Source organism: Tupaia chinensis, unplaced genomic scaffold (genome assembly GCF_000334495.1).
Source record: "Tupaia chinensis unplaced genomic scaffold, TupChi_1.0 Scaffold000316_1, whole genome shotgun sequence".
Classification (NCBI taxonomy): domain Eukaryota; kingdom Metazoa; phylum Chordata; class Mammalia; order Scandentia; family Tupaiidae; genus Tupaia; species Tupaia belangeri.
In genome coordinates this window covers 8,728,726-8,748,921 of record NW_006159809.1, presented here as the reverse complement: position 1 = coordinate 8,748,921, position 20,196 = coordinate 8,728,726, and the positions used below count along the sequence as shown (strand labels likewise).

Sequence of the window (20,196 nt, the reverse complement as noted above, 5' to 3'; positions counted from 1 at the left end):
CTCCCCCCTCTCCCCCTGGGAGGATAGCCATGCCGCAATCCCTTCTCCCCCATTCTCCTCTTAGCATTTTTGGCATGTATGCACACACACCTGGCATGTTCTTCAAGTTGCTTGAGTGTGAGACTTGAACCATGCAGTCAGTCATGGGAGATACAGTTGCTTTAACCTCCATGACATTTGGTGGCCCAAGAGACGTTATCAAGCCTACTGAGGTAGACTTTTTTTTTTTCCCCAACATTCATTAATAATATACTGTGATTCTACTTTCCTAGTTGAAAATTGTCATCTAAATATTTGTTAAATGATACTATTATTACAAGAACTGGAAGAAGAAAATTTATTTATTTAAATTATTTTATTTAACTTTATTTATCCATCTATTTATTTATTTTAATTTGACCAGAGACGGATAGAGTGAGTGAGAGAGAGAAAGTGAGAAAGCAAGTTGCCAGGTCTGGGGACCAGTGCCCTTAACTACCACGCCAATCTGCTGGCCCCCCAAAATCAATAATATTGAAATGTGAATGAGATATAAGATATAGAGAAGACTATTAATTTAAGAGTGAATTATACACACACACACACACACACACACACACACACTTTTTGCAATAGGATATGTGCACTCACTGGAGAGAGGCAGCAAGAGAGAGGAAACAAGAAATCACCCCTGAGGGGACGGCCACACCACAATCCCTTCTCCTTCATTCTCTTCTTGGGATTTTGGGATGCACACACATGTACCTGGTGCATGTTTTTCAAGTCACCAGGTCTAGGACTCAAGCCAGGGAGTTGGGCATGTGAGATCCAGTGCCTTAAACACCATGCCACCCACTGGACTTGAAAGGAATCATCTTTTAAGGAAAAAAAAAAAATTAACCATATAATGTAACATTGTGGGGAGGCAAGCTGGTGTTCTGGTAGAAGGATCAGTGTAGTTATCGTATACCATAAATTATGAAGAGTTCTAGGTGGTTGAGATGTGGATGAACACTTACTTTCAATTCTTACAGGAAATCAGTCTTGAATTAAACAAATTTTGGACTATCCAAAGTCTTAGTAAAATGGAACCACCCCGTTCTTTAAAATGTCTTTTGCTCTTTATTCCCTGTAGATTCCTCAACCCACTGTAATCTACTCCCCAACACTAAAAATTGCTCTTACTGAAATTATTAAATAGACAAGTCCAATGATCATTTTGTCTCTTTTGATCTGGTTTTATTTTCTAGATAGTTTTGCTATAGGGCTCATGAGTTTGCTGGAGAGACAGAGACAGAGAGACAGAAAGCAAAAAAATCACCCCCTAAGAGGCCATACTACAATCCCTTCTCCTCCATTCTCCTCTCAGGGTTTTGGGCACGCATGCAGATGTGCCTGGTGTGAGTTTGAAGTCTCTGGGTCTAGGACTTGAACCACAACCGGCCATATGGGAGTCCAGCAACATAATCATTAGGCCATCTGTCGTTTTTAACACTACTGACCACTGATGATTCTGGAAATGTTTTCCCTAGCTTTCCCTGTATCTTTGCGTCTTCAAGCTGAAGGCTCCTGTGTCAGGTAAACCCTTGACTTTGGTGTCCTTCTATTTTCCTGCACAGATTTGTGGTCCTGTTTCTCGACTCCTTTCACGGCTTTTGTTTTTTACCACCCATCACTTTAATGTTGATGTTCCTAAGGACATTATAGATGCTTTTTTTCTCACTCTGTTTTCCTTCATTGATCTCATTTATGCCCAGGTATTTAAATAACACTCATTAATGATTTTCCTGTATCAGCAGTCCAGACTTCTCTTCTGATGGCCATTTGGACTCCGATTTGACAGCCTAGGTGTAGGTGCAGGCCATTTGGAACCACTGGTTGTTTTTCTCCCAATATTTTTGAATACAGATACATTTTAACTGAGATAATACCAATACAGATGAATTTTCTAGTAACTCTATTAAGCCAACTGAACCCTTTGATTAATTTCCTACAGGATGTGTTCCCACTTATTGAAATTACTCTTATTGGAATCTAGGCTATTCTATGTACATTGTACACCAGAGACTTAATAGTCATTTCTTGGTTCATTTTATTTATTTATTTTTAGTTTTTTGCCAAAGGGTATGTGTGTGCGCTCACCAGAGAAAGAAATAGTGAGAGGGGAAAGTGAGAAATCAACCCCCAGGGCCAATGGCCATGCTGCCATTCTCTTCTCCATTCTCCTCCTGGGATTGTGGGCACACACACACAGGCACCTGGTGTGATTTTTCAAGCCACCAGGTCCAGGACTCAAATCACCTGTGGCCATGTGGAATTCCAGCACCTTAATCATCACACCACCTAGTGGGCCCTCTTAGTTCATTCTAAATTTCACTAATATCTCTGCCTTAGATCATTCTTTTTTTTTTTTTTTTGGAGAGGTTTTTGCTATAGGGCGTGTGCGCTCGCCAGACAGACAGAGAGAGACAGAGAGATAGAAAGCAGGAAATCACCCCCCAGGGGGGATGGCCACGCCGCAATCCCTTCTCCTCCATTCTCCTCTCGGGATCTTGGGCACGCACGCACACGCGCCCGGCGTGAGTTTAAGCCACCGGGTCCGGGACTCGAACCGCGGTCGACTACGTGGGAGTCCAGCGACATAGCCATTACGCTAACTGCTGGTCCCTGCCTTAGATCATTCTTGTGGCTACAATACCTACTAAATTAAAGTTTCCCAAGTCAAAACTTTAATTGCAATTTTGCCAAGATTTCCCTCTTCCACAGGTTTTTTTTTTTTTTTTTTGGAGAGGTTTTTGCTATAGGGCGCGTGCACTCGCCAGAAAGACAGAGACAGACAGAGAGACAGAAAGCGAGAAATCACCCCCCAGGGGGGATGGCCACGCCACAATCCCTTCTCCTCCATTCTCCTCTTGGGATCTTGGGCACGCATGCACACATGCCCAGCTTGAGTTTAAGCCACCGGGTCCAGGACTTGAACTGCAGTCAATTACATGGGAGTCCAGCGACATAGCCATGACACTAAGTGCTGGTCCCCCTCCTCCACAGTTTTTAGCCATGTATTCAGGCTGTTTTAGATTTTACTTGAACTGAATATTTCCTTTAAAAAAACATTAATTTTATTCATGATAGTGTATTCATGTATGTGTGTGTGTGAGAGAGAGAGAGTGGGACCTTTGAGAGCTGCCACGATTCCCTTCCCTTAGCTGTCCAGCCTATCAGAATCTTGGGCACACAGACACGTGTGGCATGTTTTGGGCACCCACACCAGGGATCTGAATCCATTGTTGGTCCTATGGCTTCAAGCACTGCAGTTTGGTATGTTCCCAATGGTGCCACCAAGGCTGGATATTTTTACACTCATTATAAACTGTACAAAGCCTGTGAGTTTATATTTCATTTTTTGGTTATTCGGAGAAAACTGTGATCAATTCCCCTTAGATAACCTAAGGTTTCTCTAAAAACTAAAAAATAGGGCCCGTGGTGTGGTAATGCTCTACAATGCTGGACACACATGGGATGATCCCTGGTTTGCATCCCAAAGTCTCCCTCTGCATGTCAGGTAGGTGCAGAGGCCCATGACCCAGGTGAGATGGATCTGGCATGAGGACCCTGTTGGGGGTGTCTGTCTTTCCTTTTCTCATGGAAAAAAAAATTTTTTTAAATGAAAAATAAAGTAGTTCCTTGGGATCAAAAGGACATGCTTAAAACCAGGATGAGACTTTGTTATCTGGTAAAAATATGCGTCCTGACCAGATGTGACTGCAGGAATTCCATAATTTAGCTATGTTCTTGGTCCCTAAACCCCGGCATTAGAGAGCTGGGCTGCTTTCTGAAGGGAGTACTTGGCCTCCTTCTGGGCCTCTGAGCTAAGTTCATCTAAAAACAGGCTAAAGGACTACTTGGTCTCTTTCCATGCTAACCTGGTCTCTCTAGATTTTACTACTCTAAGGAAAGATAAACTCAAGGAAAAATACATGATAGAAGGATTTAAAAAACAAACAAACAAACAAAAAAAACTTTGCCTCCGAATCTGCTATAGCAGGTCTAAAAATCTGCTCATGGCCTGGGTCCTACTTGGTCTCTTTCCATGCTAACCTGGTCTCTCTAGATTTTACTACTCTAAGGAAACAAGGAAAAATACATGATAGAAGGATTTAAAAAACAAACAAACAAACAAAAAAAACTTTGCCTCCGAATCTGCTATAGCAGGTCTAAAAATCTGCTCATGGCCTGGGTCTTAGCCTGGTTCCTCATGCTAGGTTCTCAGGGGGCAACATAGGGGCACCTCCTCCCTGACTAGTCTCTTATCAATCAGCCTCAGGGGCAAAAGTGAGCCCCAAAAGGTGAATGCAGAGTTCAACTGTGGGAACAGGAGCTTCTAAACCCTGTACTCCCCAAGGCAGGACCCTGTGCACAGCTTAGCAGAAGGCTCAGTGGGAGCCTGAAAGGGTTTTCCCCAGAGCAGCCATGGAGTCATAGATAAGGCTGCACTTTTGATTAGTACTAACTGGAAATAGAAAACATAAGAACTACACATTCTAGCACCAGGTGGGTATCTTTTTAGATATTGAATATATTTCAAAAAAAAGTAGGCAACTTTGGCTTTACTCATGCATATCATGGCAGAACTCTTTGGGTCCCTGGATCTTCTCTTGAATACACCTCTGTGACCTCAGCATATGACCAGTTCTCCCGGAATCACAGTAAGGTCAAGTTCATTACAGTGCAGTCAAGTATCAGGCTGTGCTATTTTCTCAAATTTGGAGCAGAAATAGGTAGGCAAGGTCTCCCTCATACAATAGATTTTTAAAATTTTTTGATTCATTTTTTTCCCCAAAAACATCTCTAACTTAATATTGGCCTCTTTCTGGAATATTACAAATGTACCACTAGGTTTCATAGTAAGTAAAAGATGCCTTTGGATTCCTTCAATACCATGAAGATCTGATTTAAGAAATAACACAAAGTATAAAACATTTCATTAGGTCCATTTTAATAAAGTATATAGGTTTACAACTCAAACAATTACTCATAAAAACTATCAGATACATGAGAGAGATCACACTAAAAGTGCAATAACATAAATCCAATAGTTTGCAAATGAGAGGTATCACAAAAACTGTTAAGATTGACTTTTTAAATGTTTTTCTTCCCTTCCTTTCCCTTGTTCACAGCCCTTGAGATTGTGTGCACATTATTGTTCTCTGAGGCGTGATGACCTTAATACTCTGCGGCAGGGTGGACCTCCTCACCCAATCAGCTCCAAGTACAGGCAGCAGAGGGAGTTCACCTCTTCTCCATGGAATGAGCATGGTCCTCGGCCTTTATTTTTTTTATACCTAACAAATGACATTCAGTGTTCCCTCATTCAGTGTAGCATCTTGTTGGCTTTATAGTGTTCTGGTCACTACTGCCCTCTCAATGCCACACCTGAGCCCTCAGGACAAGTCCCACTGAGTTTCACCTTTGTGAAGAAGAGAGACTTGGGAATGAGGCTAAAACAAAGGCTGCCTTCGCCCTTTAGTAAGAACAACTCCAGTTCTAACTGTGAGAGCTTTTGGCAAAGGGAACCAAAATTTACTTATGCCAAATACCAACAGTCACTTCTCAGTATTCTTTGGATGCTTTTATTAGGAGGGTGTGTAACACTATGGGAGAAAGCATAAGGACATGTGTGCACACAACAGACACATAAACACACATACTCTACTCACACTCCTCAAACAGGAATCTTTGGTAGAATCAGAAGATACAACTGACTTGCCTTGAGTGAAAAGGCTGCATTGTCTCTCCTCACCCAAAGTCTGATCCATCCTACTTTAACTGATGTTGGTAAAACTAATTTCTCTAATTCTTTGCCAGAAGGAATCAAATAGATCCCTTTAACAAGTACATGTGGTTCTATTATAATGCAATGCAGATTTCACTGACAGGATTTCAAGAACATTATTATAAACTCAAAACTGTACCACACACACTTAAATTAGAGATGGCTGGGCTCTAGCTCAGAAACTTAGGAAACTGCAAGTTAATGAGAATACTGGACTAAGCCGTGTGTGGTTAACAGTTAGCCATTTTTACCAGCTATTCCAGTCCCCTCACATACAAAGTTGCCCTTGCATTCTAGGGCAGTTTGAGCCTTTGTAAGATCAAAGTGGAGAGCTGCCACTGGGTTGTCTCCAGAGTAAGTCTGGAGTCCCGCCAACCTTCCTTCATCCTTTCTTCTAGACCATAAGAAACGGGAAAGGTCAGCTGTTTCATTCTTATTTGGTGAGATTGTCACAGGCTGGGCTGAAACTTAAGAAATTGTTTACAATAATAAGGGAGGAAAAAAAAAAAAGCTAACATCATCACTCAAGTACTCAACTGTACTCACAGTCCTGTTGCTGGTATGGTCAAAACACAGAATGTCAAGTGAGGAAAAGAAGTGGGAACAGGAACAAAGGCAGTGAGCCAGGAAAAGACTTCTAGGGACAGAACAAAAACAATTCCCAGCCAGATACTACTTTTTATTTTCAAGCATTGTGAAACTCTCCTTTTCCTGTAGTGAGATTTTCAGTAACAAGTTTGCAAGTGCGCTAGTGGTTAAAAAACAAAAACCAACTATGAGGCTTACTTGACAAAGGCAATGATTCCATTTAAAAGTCCATGATTCTATTTAAACTTCAGTGTGTACCCCTTCAGGTAGGATTGGAGGATCAGAACTCTGGGGTGGGTACAGATGCTAATAACATGCTCTTACCTCCTCAGAGGCTGTGGTCTTTTTTCTGTGGCATCCCTAAGTACCTTTTATAAACATAATTTGGACTTCCAATTTCTTAGATAAATCTGCATCTATATGACCAGTAACCATTTCAGAATTGAATGATAATGTGTTCTCTAATTTCAAGTCCAAAGGTACAGCAGAGGATAATGTCTTTATTAGGACTCTAGTGATTCCATTGGAAGTTGTATCCTTAGGTTAATTCTAGGGAGAACTAGATCTCAGTCTTCTCTAACGTCCTACAGTAATTTTCCTATTTTGTTTTGATAAGCCAGAGGGTGTGTATGCTACCAGAGAGAGACACACACACAGACAGAGACAGAAAGAGGGAGAGGTAGAAAGTACTCTCCAGTGGGGTGTGGTCACGTCACAGTCCCTCCTCCACTTCTCCATTCTGTCAGGATCTGGGGCATGTGTGCGTACACGCTCAGTGTGTTTTTCAAGTTGCCAGGTCCAGGACACTAATCATGTGGTTAGCCATGTGGGATCCAGCTTCCTTAACCACTAGGCCACAGAACTGTCCCAGAACTTTCCTCTTTTATGCATTGGCTACATTTCTTATTATATATCTTTTTGTATATATTTAATTTTTGCTATAGAGTGTGTGTTAGCCAGAGTAAGAGAAGGGAGAGTGAGAAAGCACCCCGCAGGAAGGATGGCCATGCTGCAGTCCCTTCTTTTCCACATTCCTCTCAGGATTTCGGACACATGTGCACATGTGTCTAGCATGTTTTTCAAGCTTTTAGATCTGGGACTTGAACCGCTGTCAGTCATATGGGATCTAACTGCCTTAACCATCATGCCACTACCCTGAGCTGGCCCTTGATCACTTTTTTTTATGGAAGCAAATACAGAATTTCTATTGTTAGGCCAGTCTGGCAATTATACTTAGTTTTGCTTTCTTTATGCATTAGTGAAATGTCCACCAAGTGGTTGAAAACATTGATGAACATATATTATAAAACTCACTAAATAAATAATGGGCCAATAAGATACGGGTAATTTTCCTGGACGTTCAGAGAGCTCTTGGTTGCCAGACAAAACTCAGACACAACCTGGGCCTGTAACACATGCACACAGGCCTGTACACAGGAGACTATTAATTCAACAGTGAGGCCCAAATTAAACAGGCTTTGTGACCTACATTCTCTTCGGTCCTGCCCAACATGTGCATCAGCATCAAATCTTCTTCATTTCACTTTCCAATCTGAGGATTCAGAGCTAAAGGGTTCTAAGTAAGCCCAAGAAAGGGTGACTTTACTCATTCAATAGTGCCTCTTAACTTAGTCAATTAATGTGGGTTCTTTAAGAATTCACTAGTGCATTCAGTGGCTCAGTGTTTCATGTCCAAATACATTGTGGCTCATTGCTTTCCACGGAAAGGTCACGAGTTTCTGTATTCCTATCAAATGTATAAGGCAAATAACACATAGCACAAACTCTAATAAGAAAGTGCAGTATTTTGTTGGCTAGTTCTTTTTCTCTTCAATGTTATTCTGTTGTAGCACAGTTGTTGGAAACATGCATTTTCTACTAATTCATAGTACCCTGATTTCCCTTAAAATTTCAGACTCAGGTTGAACCTTGGTGAGACTTCATTTTATCTTCCTTTCTTATTTTTTCCTTCTTTCTTTCTTTTTTAAAATTCCTGGAGAAGATTACTTGAACTTACCAGAGAGAGAGAGAGACTGGGAGAGAGCAAGAGGGTAAGGGAGAAATCAGTCCCTAGAAGTGATGGCCATGCCACAATTCCTTCTCCTCCTTTCTCCTCTTGGGATTCTGGGAGCACATACACACAAGCCTGGTCAGGGATGAAAACTGTGTCATTGGCAATGTGGGATCCAGCTGCCTTTATCACCCTGCCACCTGGCTGGCCCAAATTTCTAATAATTCTTAAATCATTCACTTTGTTTGGTAAACAACTCTCCAGATTTCTCCAGCTAATGGAGCAATCACTACCGTTTACTAGAAATTACAGGAAGCTTTCATTTTGAAAGTTAATGGATCAACTCCTCCCATTAAGTTAAACTTCCTTAGAAATCTTCCCATTGAAATGTAGGTTTTATTTTAAGGTATTAATAATAAAAGGTATGAAAGAAGCTAGGAATGAGTCACATTATTCCAGAAATAAAAGACATTTTCAAAAACAAGTTAGTCACCTGTCTAGCCTACTTTAACATCTAAAAGAAGAGAATAAAAAAGTTTTCCTGGCTAGCTGATTCAGCCTTTTTGGATTCTCCCAAATTTACTTATATGTCTCATGTTTATATTAATTCAAGAGGCTGTAGACAAAGACGTCAAGGATCTGGAAAAATAAAACAAACAAACAAAAAAAAACCCCAAAAAAAACCAAAAGCCAAAAAACAACCACTACCCTAAAAACAACAAAAACAAGCAAACCTGGTTTATTATCTTATGATTCATGAATCCCATGACAGCATCTAGTCTACATACCCAAAGGCTAGAACTGTAACAGGATACTCTTTTCAGCTGTAGTAAGAGGTAAATATATAGGGATTATAAATTTTTCACAACCAGGTAAACTACATATATTAATAGCAAAGAGAAAATTCTGGGGAAAAAAATTCACTCAGGCCAGCCCATAGCTTGGTAGTCAAGGCAGCTGGATCCCTCATGGCCAACTGCATGAGTTTTCTGAGTACTGGATCTGGTGACTTGGAAAAACATACCAGACACAGGTGCATGCATGCCCAAAATCCAGAAGGGAGGGCGAGATGAAGAAGGCACTGTAATGTGACCACATCCCACAGAGGGTGCTTTCTTGTTTTCTGTCTCTGCTTCTCTCCAGCAAGCACATATGCCCTGTAGCAAAAAGACAAAAAGAAACTAAAAAATCACTTTGAAACCTTACTTTTGGAAGGATTTCTCTAGATCTTCCAACAAATTCAATTTTCTCATAAGAAAAAAAAAACAAAACTAAAAACAGGGCTCAAACCCACTGAATTGGCAGACAAATGCTGGTGAAGGAGTGACTTAATTGTGGAGGTAGGCATGGTGAGACAGGGTTTATCTAAAGGAAAAATGCTTTTGCATGCACACACACACACACACACACACACACACGTACACGCATGCGCACACATACCTGTGCACTTGAACTAATTTAAAAAGCGTGGATGTGGGAATGCCCTGCCTACACAATCAGACATGAGCATAGTTATCCCATCTGCATTCGTTTCTACATAGGGAAGGCTCTGACGCACATTACACACCCACAGACACTAATGCATGAGGCTAGCCTGGCTTACACACAGACTCAGAAACAGATCCAGAGAATCCTTTTAGAGCTGCTGGTTCTACAGGAATGATTAGTAGCTGTGTGATTATACTTCCTCTTAATGTCTAGGATTTTTATCTTGCTTTCCTTTCCAGAAACCTCCACCTTTAAAGAGTATCATATCAAGTCCTGGAGGGATTAATTTTGATTCTTCAATGGACATGACTCAGAATAGGGGCTTCAGGAATTGAAACTAGCAAATCAAGTGACCTCCTTTGGATTGAGGTGAAATATTTCTGCACTTAAAGTTTCTGGACAAACATAAGCAGAGTTCTGGGTGGAGGTGGAAGGCCTCAGTGAAAGAGATGGAAATGCCCCAAAGTCTAGAAATCAATATAAACAAATGAGCATAATTTAAAGGGGCTTCAACTAAGTATCACTGCAAGTGAGTTTGTTGACTAAAGCAGTTCTGCTCTGAGGCAGGAAACGGAAAGATGATAATTGGTAACATTTCTTCCTGGGAAGGCTCAGCTGGGAGTGGTATGACGACTACTGCGGGTGGGGTGAAGACGGACACCTAAGGCTCAGGTACTTCTCTTAAGGTTTCTGTTTGCCAGATTTTGAAGGAAATGGAGCTAAAGCAAAAGGATCAGCAGCTGGCAGCTCTGTAGTCCTGGAGGAGAGCGACGTGATGGAAACAGAGCCAGCTATCGACTGCTTGTTGGTTTGTGAGACAATTTTGTAGGCAGCAATGGGCTGGGCTTCAGGACTTGGCTCATCTTCTGGGCTATAGTGACGGGAATATTTGGATAAGGACTGGGGGCGGAATGGTTTGCCAGCCACAGGGCCTGAGACAGCTTCTTTCTGGGGCTGAGGTCCTTTGTTCCTGTCATTAGGATGGCCCCCAGATTCCAGAGACGATACCCTAGGAGAGATGCTCTCAAGATGGTCTGCTGCTTGTACAGAATGGGACGGAAGGTTAGATTGCTGCACAAAACCAGCCATGGAATACTGAGCTCGCACAGAGGCATATACTGCTCTATCAAGGCCAGAGAGCAGAGGAACTTCCCCTGCCTGACTGAGGAGACTGGCCTGTGCGGGCAACTCCTGGGAGGTGCTCTGGACAACTGTCAACTCCTCCATGCTTTTCTTCTTAGTAAAAGGAGCTCTCAAGAACACGTCTGCCTCCTCTGGCTGGGAAGAAGCCACACTGCCCTTGGAGACAAATGGGGCTTTGGAGAAAATGTCCATGTCATTAGTTGGAACCCTTGAGCTCCTGAAGGGGGCTGTGGCGAAAACATCTGGCTCACTGAGACCATCAGGAGTTGGCTGTGTGAGGGGCTGGAACTGGTTCTGTCTTCCAGCTTGTACTGTTTTTGCTTGCTCAGTAGAGACTTCTGGTGGAGCGAAAGGAACAGTTCCTCCCAGCTTCACCTGGGGAGGCTTGCAGCTCTCATCCTCTTCTTCAGATTCCATCAGGAGTGGTCGAGACCCACTGCAGTCTAGCATGTCCCCCTCAAGGTCAGTCCCTTCCTCTTCACTGCTGTGGAATGAGCTATTGCTTGAAGGGCCATCTCTGGCCAAGTAGTCGGATTCTAAGTTGTTCTGAGTCTTTGTGTCAGGTATTCTGGAGGGGTCTGCATACAGGGGAAGGCCTTTAGCAACCGCTGATTCTTTAAAGTGCTCTACAGTTATTACAGGACAGGGGTTGGGCTCTCTCTGGAGACCTGGAAAAGCACAAAATGCAGAATTAATGTGTAGGTCAGTTCAACTCTTTTTGGAACATTTAATGGTCAGCCCGCGGCAGAAACATTGTGGGACCAAATAATAGATGTTGAAATGGAAAAGGAAAAACAGAAAAAAACAAAAGTCAGGCAAGGAAACTGCACACAGACTAGAACACAACCAATCACTGTCTCACATTTGGAACATGATAGGCACAATGTGCAGGAGAGGATATGAAGATGTTAGGCACACGCACATTCCGCGTAACTACGCAACGCTCCTATGCATGGGGCCAGGCACGGACACCTGCTCTACCTGGTGCTGGCTCATAATGGAATGACAACAAACCCAGTCACTCATCCCCACATATACCATGACAGGTTGGGACTGTGTGGAATCACCGTTTGGGATGAACTCAATTCATTATCTGGCATGTGGCCATCTGCTCCACATTGCCCGTATCTGAGGACAGATCCTCCAAGAAGCAGCGGCACATGGCTGCTGAATAAATGCAAGCAAGTTTCCTTGGTGATTAATACGATAAGCACTTCTCAAAGAGCACAAGGGTGCCCCAATTACAAATACTGAAGGCACTTTCTAAGGGGAGAATACAGATCAAAATCATACTAAGTAAATCACCTTCAGCTGGACTTGCCCCAGAATTTTGGTTTTGGTTTATTGAGTTAGCAAAAATCTCCTTTACTTAAATGATTCTATCATAAAATTCTTTAAGCAGAAGGAGCAAAATGCATGGGTAATTACACAAGTATTAACAAACTCCAATACACTAGTCTATTTCTATTCTAGGTAGAGGTGCCTTGGGGTGCTCTGGCTTTTAAAATCAAATAGACAATTATCAGAATGCAAGAGAGCTTACCTTCCAAGAAATATTAGCAGGTTAGAAGTATGTCATTGGGCACATGTTAGCAAGAGGGCAGGAAAAAGGCATATGTAACTAAGCAAGAAGAATCCAGAGAAAGGGTGGTTGGGGGTAAAGGTACTATTTCACCATGGGCTCAACAGAGATACCACTGGAGTTTCCCAACCCACCCAGCTAAGAATATGAGGTGCAATGATTTGGAGCCACTGATGACTCAGAACCTCTGTACACATGGGCCTCAACCATCCCCTTCCCACACTGACCCTCTCCCCTCCTATGGAACCATTGGCTAACAAAACATTCTGCAAAAAGTTATCCCCTGCTAATACTTCTGCTTGAATTAAGCACACACAACACAGCAGAAGGGGCATCAAAATCAGTTTATTGGGAAACCAGTCACTTAGAGACATTACATGGTAAAGATAATGTAGAGAGAGCTCTGAACATTTTATAAGATACTGTACAAAAATACTATGTTTCTCTGAATCCTATATCTTTTTAGCAGTGTTTCTTTTTAAATAGTTCTGAACTTAAATACTGTTTTCAGAAACAAACAAACAAACAAAAAGGTGGGCTTTACTCATTTTTCCCGCTTTCTAACAGTTTGAATGTACTCAGTAAATTCAAAATTAAGTTAAATTTTAAGTTAAATTCTGTACCGATGCCAAATGGTCTTTTGGATGGCATTTGAAGAATATTATTTTGAGAAGAATAAATTCTCCTTGCATTACAACTTTAAGATATGTGCCTACATGATAATACAAAAGCATTAGTTGGCTGACAGGAGATAAATGGAGTACCTTCTCCTTGTGATGTATGTGAAAAGATTATTTTAATTACTCAGGCAAATATACTGATATTAGACATGTCTCTGTGATATACAGAAAGATTTCTGAGGAAATTCAAATGAGGAATTTCATTTGAAATTCAAATGAAAATGAGGCCAAGAAGTTTTCCCCCCCAAAATTTGTTGAGTCTTATAGAGGTAGAAGAGGCCCCTAAGACTCCTTAAACCACTTCCTCAAATAGCATCAGTTGGATAATGTTTTCAATTGCCAGAATTAAGGCACAATCTCTCATCTTCTGAAGCTACACTGAAAGCTGATTCTGTAGGAGAGCAAAATCTCTCTTAGGGAAAACAATGGCAAATTAAGCCAAGCCAATGAATAACTCTGGCATTACAAAGATCAGTAATTGAGATAAACACTAGTTTGAGTTATGCCAGTGGTTTTTGTGTCTTGTTTTGTTTTTAATTTAAATGAAAGTCAAACCAATTTGTATGAAGAGATTGCCAAAAAGCAGCTAACTATTGAACCAGGGAACTTTGGGTGCTTGAGGTGCTGGATAACACTTTCAGAACTGTGAAGTCTCAAGGGATGGTAGGGTAGGGGGTGCCTACATCCAAAATTCAACAGCATGGAAGAAAATGCTAATGCATTGAAACGATTTCTGGGTCAAGAACCCACTTGGAAAACCTCCCAATTCAGAACGTTTTCTATGACTTTTATGGTGAACAATGAGAGAACCATTACATTTCAGCAACTTTAAAAATTCACAGTCATGAAAAACAGTATGACATTAAATTTGAAGGGAAAATTAGTCTCCTGTCTTCAAAACAAGGACTAGAGCTATTTCCCACCTCTTTCAGCATCAATGTGCTTTGTAGAAATAAGGGGGGAAAATGTAAAGGTTATTCCTGAGAAGGCCAAGTATCTTAACTTTCCCATTCTTTTTATAAGAAGTGCAGTGTGACAGAGGCAGACGGCAATCCCCTTGAAGGCCACAGAAATGCTGGAGAGAGTGGAGAAGCCCAGATGCCCACATTCCCTAAGGGAATTCTCCTAAGGGAATGTGAGTGGTAGTAGCACAAGACATAAGGTAGTCAAGAGAAGAAGAGATCCCAAATAATTATACACAGAAGGTAGATATTAAATCTGTTGGCAGGTAAAGGTCTTTTTGGGAGTATGTCAATGTGTTCTTACAGGGAAAACATGTGTAAATAGTCCTTGTGTAAGAAGCTAGCCTTGTACTGACAGGAAAATGTGTTTGAAGCAGTCTACATACTAACAATGTAGGATTTATACCAACTTAACCTCATGCCTTGGCCCAGTTCCTTTGGTAACCAAGGCTAAGCATAGCAGATGCCTTGTGACCACAGAGCTCAAAAAACCTAGCTTGCTGTTTCTCAGGGGCTTAAGCCCAGGGCCTGGTTTCATGGCATGCACAAGGAATTATTTATCACAAAGCCTAAGGTAGGGTATTTTGTTAAACTTCTTTCAAACTGGGTCATGTCTCTTTTCATTCTGGTTTAGCATAACTTAAGTAAGAAGTCAAAACATACTTCTTTCTCTTGCTTTGATGAAGGACCTTGTGCTAGGTTAGGCATACTTTTTGGCACCTCCATTAGGGGTGTCTTCTTACTAGTCCTTCTGAGAATCCACATTATGTAAATTTCAATAAGAATTCATGAGCTTTGGGAAATAGAAAGAAGTTCCCCTGAATATGTGGTGACTTGGTTTCCTTTTGACTTCCAAAACAACCAGAAATGCTGAATGATCTGGAATGGGTTTACCCAGGAAATTTTATCTCATTGACATAGTGAGGGTCATCAGGATGCTCTCTAAAAAAAATTAAAATCTGAAGACAACTTTCAAGCTGGATATTCCTTAATGAAATATATTATGCACAACCAGAATTTGACTTTTCCCCATATTTCGATTAGAATTAAGGGTTACTGGGGGCATCAAAGACATGATTCTTATCAAAACCCAAAAATGATGATTTACAGTATAGAGATGGTTTCTCATATAATTAATGAACAGAAACCAAAATATCCCTTTCACAGGAACTTTGGAAGTGCAGCACCAACTGAAACTTACAGTCTTGGAACAAAATCAAGGAATCAAGAGCTGCACACCACATGAATCATTTCCATGACCTTTTGGCTTAGATAATAAAATTAAACAGTGGGTTCTACCACATGTTGGGTATCTGCATCAGAACCCACAGCTGGGGAGTAAGGGACTTGAAGGGAGCCAACACTGGCCAGTGATGCTGGTCTCTCAAGCCAGGAGGCAATTAGAGGAGGAGATTTCTCATGGGGCATAAAATGATTATGGCCTCTGTAAAATGTTTAATTAAATTGGCCTGGGTAAATGAAAAATTAAATTAGATGAGGGTAGCTGCAACTCTGTGCTTCATTTTATAACCTTGTGCCTGGCCATAGCAAACACAAGCTCATTCACAGGTGTTTGATTCTCCTTGACCATAAGGGGTTTTTTCCTCCAGGGTAGCCATGACTTAGTAACATGTCCTTAGTATGTCTCTCACATGTGCTCATACTTTTCTTTTGCACTGGTACTTTTGTCACTCAATTTGTGTTTAAATCCTTTCTGTAAAAGTGGATTCAGAAAACAGCAGCTATTTGAAGTTATTTACATCTCTAAACATCATGTTCTTATTTGAACAGATAAAAGTCTTTATTCCCCTATATGTTTACATAAGAAAATTTGTTTACAGACCTTTTTATACAATACTTGTGTTCAAATTTCACATTTTTACTGCATAAGATAGCTTTGTGTACATCTGTCTGCTTTGTCTTCTTGAGAAGGACAGCTTAAAGACCTATGGTAAATGTACATCCATGTAACAAAGTGCAATAGGACAGAGTAGAATACTCACAGGAAAAAGAGTAAATTCAGGACACTACACCAAAGTGAGACCCAAGAAAGTGTCTTCCATTCTAGCAACTTCCACCATTTGGTGACTTTATGTAGGTTAGCATTACCCAAGGAGCCTCCCTCCCCCAGCTTAGTGAAAGGAAACCTAGGAGAAACAAAATAGTATCTTGTTATAGATTATTTGAAATGGAGGCCATATGGGATTCATTCTGATTTAAGAAACCCAAGTACATTGGGACCAGCAGTTAGCATAATGGCTATGTCGCTGCTGGACTCCCACATAGTTGACCGTGGTTCGAGTCCCGGACCCAGTGGCTTAAATTCACGCTGGGCGCATGTGCATGCGTGTTCAAGATCCTGAGAGGAGAACGAGGAGAAGAGATTGCGGCTTGGCCATCCCCATCCCCCCTGGGGGGGGTGATTTCTCGCTTTCTGTCTCTTTGTCTCTCTCTGTCTGTCTGGCGAGTCCACGCGCCCTATAGCAAAAATCTCTCCAAAAAAAAAAAAAAAGAAACCCAAGTACATCTAACTTCGGGAACATTACTAGTATGGAAAAGACTAACTTCATGTCAGTAAAATTATAGTCTCTAGAGAAGGACAGAAGATAAGCCTGCAATATCTGGAGTGTTCTCCATTCTAAATATCCATAGGATAGTTGTTCTGTGCTAGGCAGCCTCTAGTTTGCATAATTCAGTACTCTGGGCAATCCTGTCATTTTTATCCCCAAACTTGTAATTAGTGGCTACAGGTCCCTGATGATTTTATAGACTGAGAAGGTTGAGGACTCCTGGAGATCATCAAAAACCCTCATCACAGGAGGCTTTATTTTGGCCCAATAGCATATGTTTGTTCAGCTGAACGCTGATCTCTCCATAACCCTGGGTTATCACCACGAGGTCCCCTAGTTTCCAAAGCACTACTGAAGGCGGAATGGTTTCTGATCTGGGGGAAGGTTATGTTGGTTTGAATGATCACTGATCTAGTAGGAAAGTAAGAAAAAGTATTAAAAACAAAACTAATATCACATCTTGAGGAAAATAGGTTCTTTTCTTGTGTTTTCCTACAACCATTGGCAACCCAAGTTCTATGATTCTAAATCAGGAAGTGCCAAGTCGAACATCACTGAACAAAGTGACTACCTCTCAGAGGTATTTTTAAAGCCCTATCTTTCAGTTTCCTAAATCATATTAATGACTACGGAATCACAGAAATTCTTACACAGAACTGTAAAGAAACTAGGACTAATTGTGCTCACTTCCCACTGTAAAATCCTCTCTAGGAATTTTCTGTGGCTTATTCATCCTTTTTACTATTTTCATTCATAGTAATTACTCTTCATCTCTTGAGGGTGATTTTGCTTCCTGGAATAGCTAATGTTACTCAGAAGCAAGAGTGGTGGAAAAAAATAGATCAACAAAGAAAGTATACTTTCATGTGGAAAGTGGTAATAATTACATAATATGAGTGATTTTTTTAATGCCTTATTAGATTCTGTGATGTTATTTCTAAGGAGAAGAGTTTAAAAAATAACTTGTATGATGGCAACATCATTAGAATAACTACTAACTTCTCAAGTAAAACCAGGTAACTTTGAAGGAAAAACATTCAATTAGATGTCAAAATTTCAACAGATCTACTAAAGAATTCATTAATTATAATAATTATAATTATATTTAGAAGTTCCCATTTAAACCTTATCTTTTCTGAGCTTGTATTTTTAAAAATGTTGGGGCTTGAATGGGATAATCTCATTATTTGAATGTTGTAAAGGGAAAATAAAAAAAAAAACTGTGATGTTTTCTAGTATAGTCATTACTCTTACATAGTTGGAAAAAAATTTAAAAGCATACTGTATTTGCCCATCTTTTAATGGCAAATCCCTGATTATACATTTGAAAAACTGAAATCTTCTGATACTACTTTACTGGAATAGGCAGAAGTGTATTTGTCTACATGTACATCTGTAATATTAAAAAGGAAAACTTATATCCAAAACTCTGCAATGACTTAAGCTTCTATTTGGATGACCAAAAAAGAACAACCCAGGTCAGTAAAAGCCCATTATAATTCTCTAAAATATAAATACTGCCACAATAAAAGCAGGAGCTACAGAAGACAACTCAAGAACATCAGGATTATATAAATCCTTCATAGTCCTTCTAAAAGTAATACTATATATTTAGGACCCTATACTTCTATAATCTTAAAGACCATCTAGTCCAAACCCAACGTTGTATAAATAATGAACAGCAGCTCTGAGAGATGAAGCGCCTGTTGAACATCACTCAGCCAGTGGCTGGGGCAAGGATCAAGATGAAATCCCAGGTGGCCTGTCCTGCCCATGCCTCTTCTTCCACCACCCTGCCTCAATGCAGCTCAGGTCCCACACCTGTAAAATGAAGTGGATGGACTAGTGGATGGTCTCTAAGGTCCCTCTTCCAGCTCAGTCTATAGTCCCAGAGGTCTATTAATCACTAGCACACTATGCTCATCTCAAACTCTTTTACTTCAGGAATGCTACTATAAATTAAAGAAGGCCCTGTTTCCCAAATCGCTCACTATGTATTTCTTAACAGAAAAATAATTTTCCCTTCTAGGCCCAACTCCTAAAGTATATGCGCAAGATAATTTCATGTCATTATCTCCTCAGGCTTCTACCATCATCTCTGGCTTCTAGTCTGCTCGTTTTCATTAACTGTCTCCATTAGCTTTTATTGAGCTAAATGACTAGATAATATATCTCAATGTAATTACTGGTAATGCATGAAAAGAACAATTTAGAGACACTTACCTAGATTTCTAAACTGTACTCTTCATGGTTTCAATTAAATTAAGAAACTAGATATTTCGTTATATTTCTAACAGGTATGTAAGAAAAAAATTCAAATATGAAAACATAGAACTAAAATATTATTGTAATTTAAAAATAAACATTTCCTTAATTAGTTTATACATTCTATGTCCAGGAAAAAGAATACGGTTCTGATCTGCAGCAATTTTCCTGTCCATAAAGGGGTAAACCAAGTCCTATATTCACTGCTACCCAATTATGGAGAGCATTTCACAGAAATCTTTTTTAACCCTTGGAAATGATCTGTTATCTTTTCAGAGGCCTTTACTTAGCTCATCTAGTTTTAGCTGGCATGGAAAGTATTTCAAGTCAGAAGGAAGACTGAAGGATTCAGACTTTTCCTGAGGCCTTTCAAAGGTTGCTTTCACATTGCTGGGGTCAAAGGTTGCCCTCCAGAGTGCAGTGTTTTGCAGGGTGCTGTTGCTGTTACATTTCCCTTTTTAAACCCCTAAAGTGCAAACGTGAGAAAGAAGGAGTGAAAGGACTAGATGGAGAAACAAACAAATGGACTTGGAATTTTACTTGTACACATTTGACCAACGAGGAGTTCCCTTTTGATCACGGACAGTGGCACTGAATAGAGAGAAGAACGAGGGTGTTCTCTGTGCCCTTCTCTTTTCAAAAGGGTGATTTTATAAAAGTGCTTACTATGGAAGGGGAAAAAATGACACCTTAGTGAGTTAGTACATATACAGAGGGTGACCAAGAGGCATGTTGTCATGTCAGTGCAGGGGTCTTTATTTATTTTATGAACAATATCCTAAGGTTAGTGAAGAGCTATGCTTTTTTTTTTTTCTTTTTTTTTTTTTTTTTATTCTAGGAAGCCAAGGAAAACCAAATGAATGTATTCCACTGGCTACAGCCTTCAATTTAAACATCAGAGAGAATTAAAGGTAAGTAGCCACAATCAAATTGTGTCTAGCTTGTCAGCACACATATTTCTGATTATCTGAAAATAAACAACATGCTTACTCTACAGAGACAGAGGACCTGCTGAAAGCTTATAGCAACACACAAGTCTACTCAAATGATGCCTTATGTTACACTGTAGGATTGCTATGTAGTTATACAAGGGAA

General features: G+C 40.5%; 1 protein-coding gene across 1 annotated transcript in view; it reads right to left on the bottom strand.

Moving 5' to 3' along the window:
• Nucleotides 1–9,937: 9,937 nt before the first annotated feature.
• LOC106735152 (uncharacterized protein FLJ45252) overlaps nucleotides 9,938–20,196 on the bottom strand; it is a 10,709-nt gene continuing 450 nt past the window's right edge. The window contains exon 2 of the mRNA XM_027772985.1: nucleotides 9,938–11,710. Within this exon, the coding sequence (XP_027628786.1) occupies nucleotides 10,581–11,710 (1,130 nt within the window). The 3' untranslated portion in view covers nucleotides 9,938–10,580. The remainder of the gene's footprint in view (nucleotides 11,711–20,196) is intronic.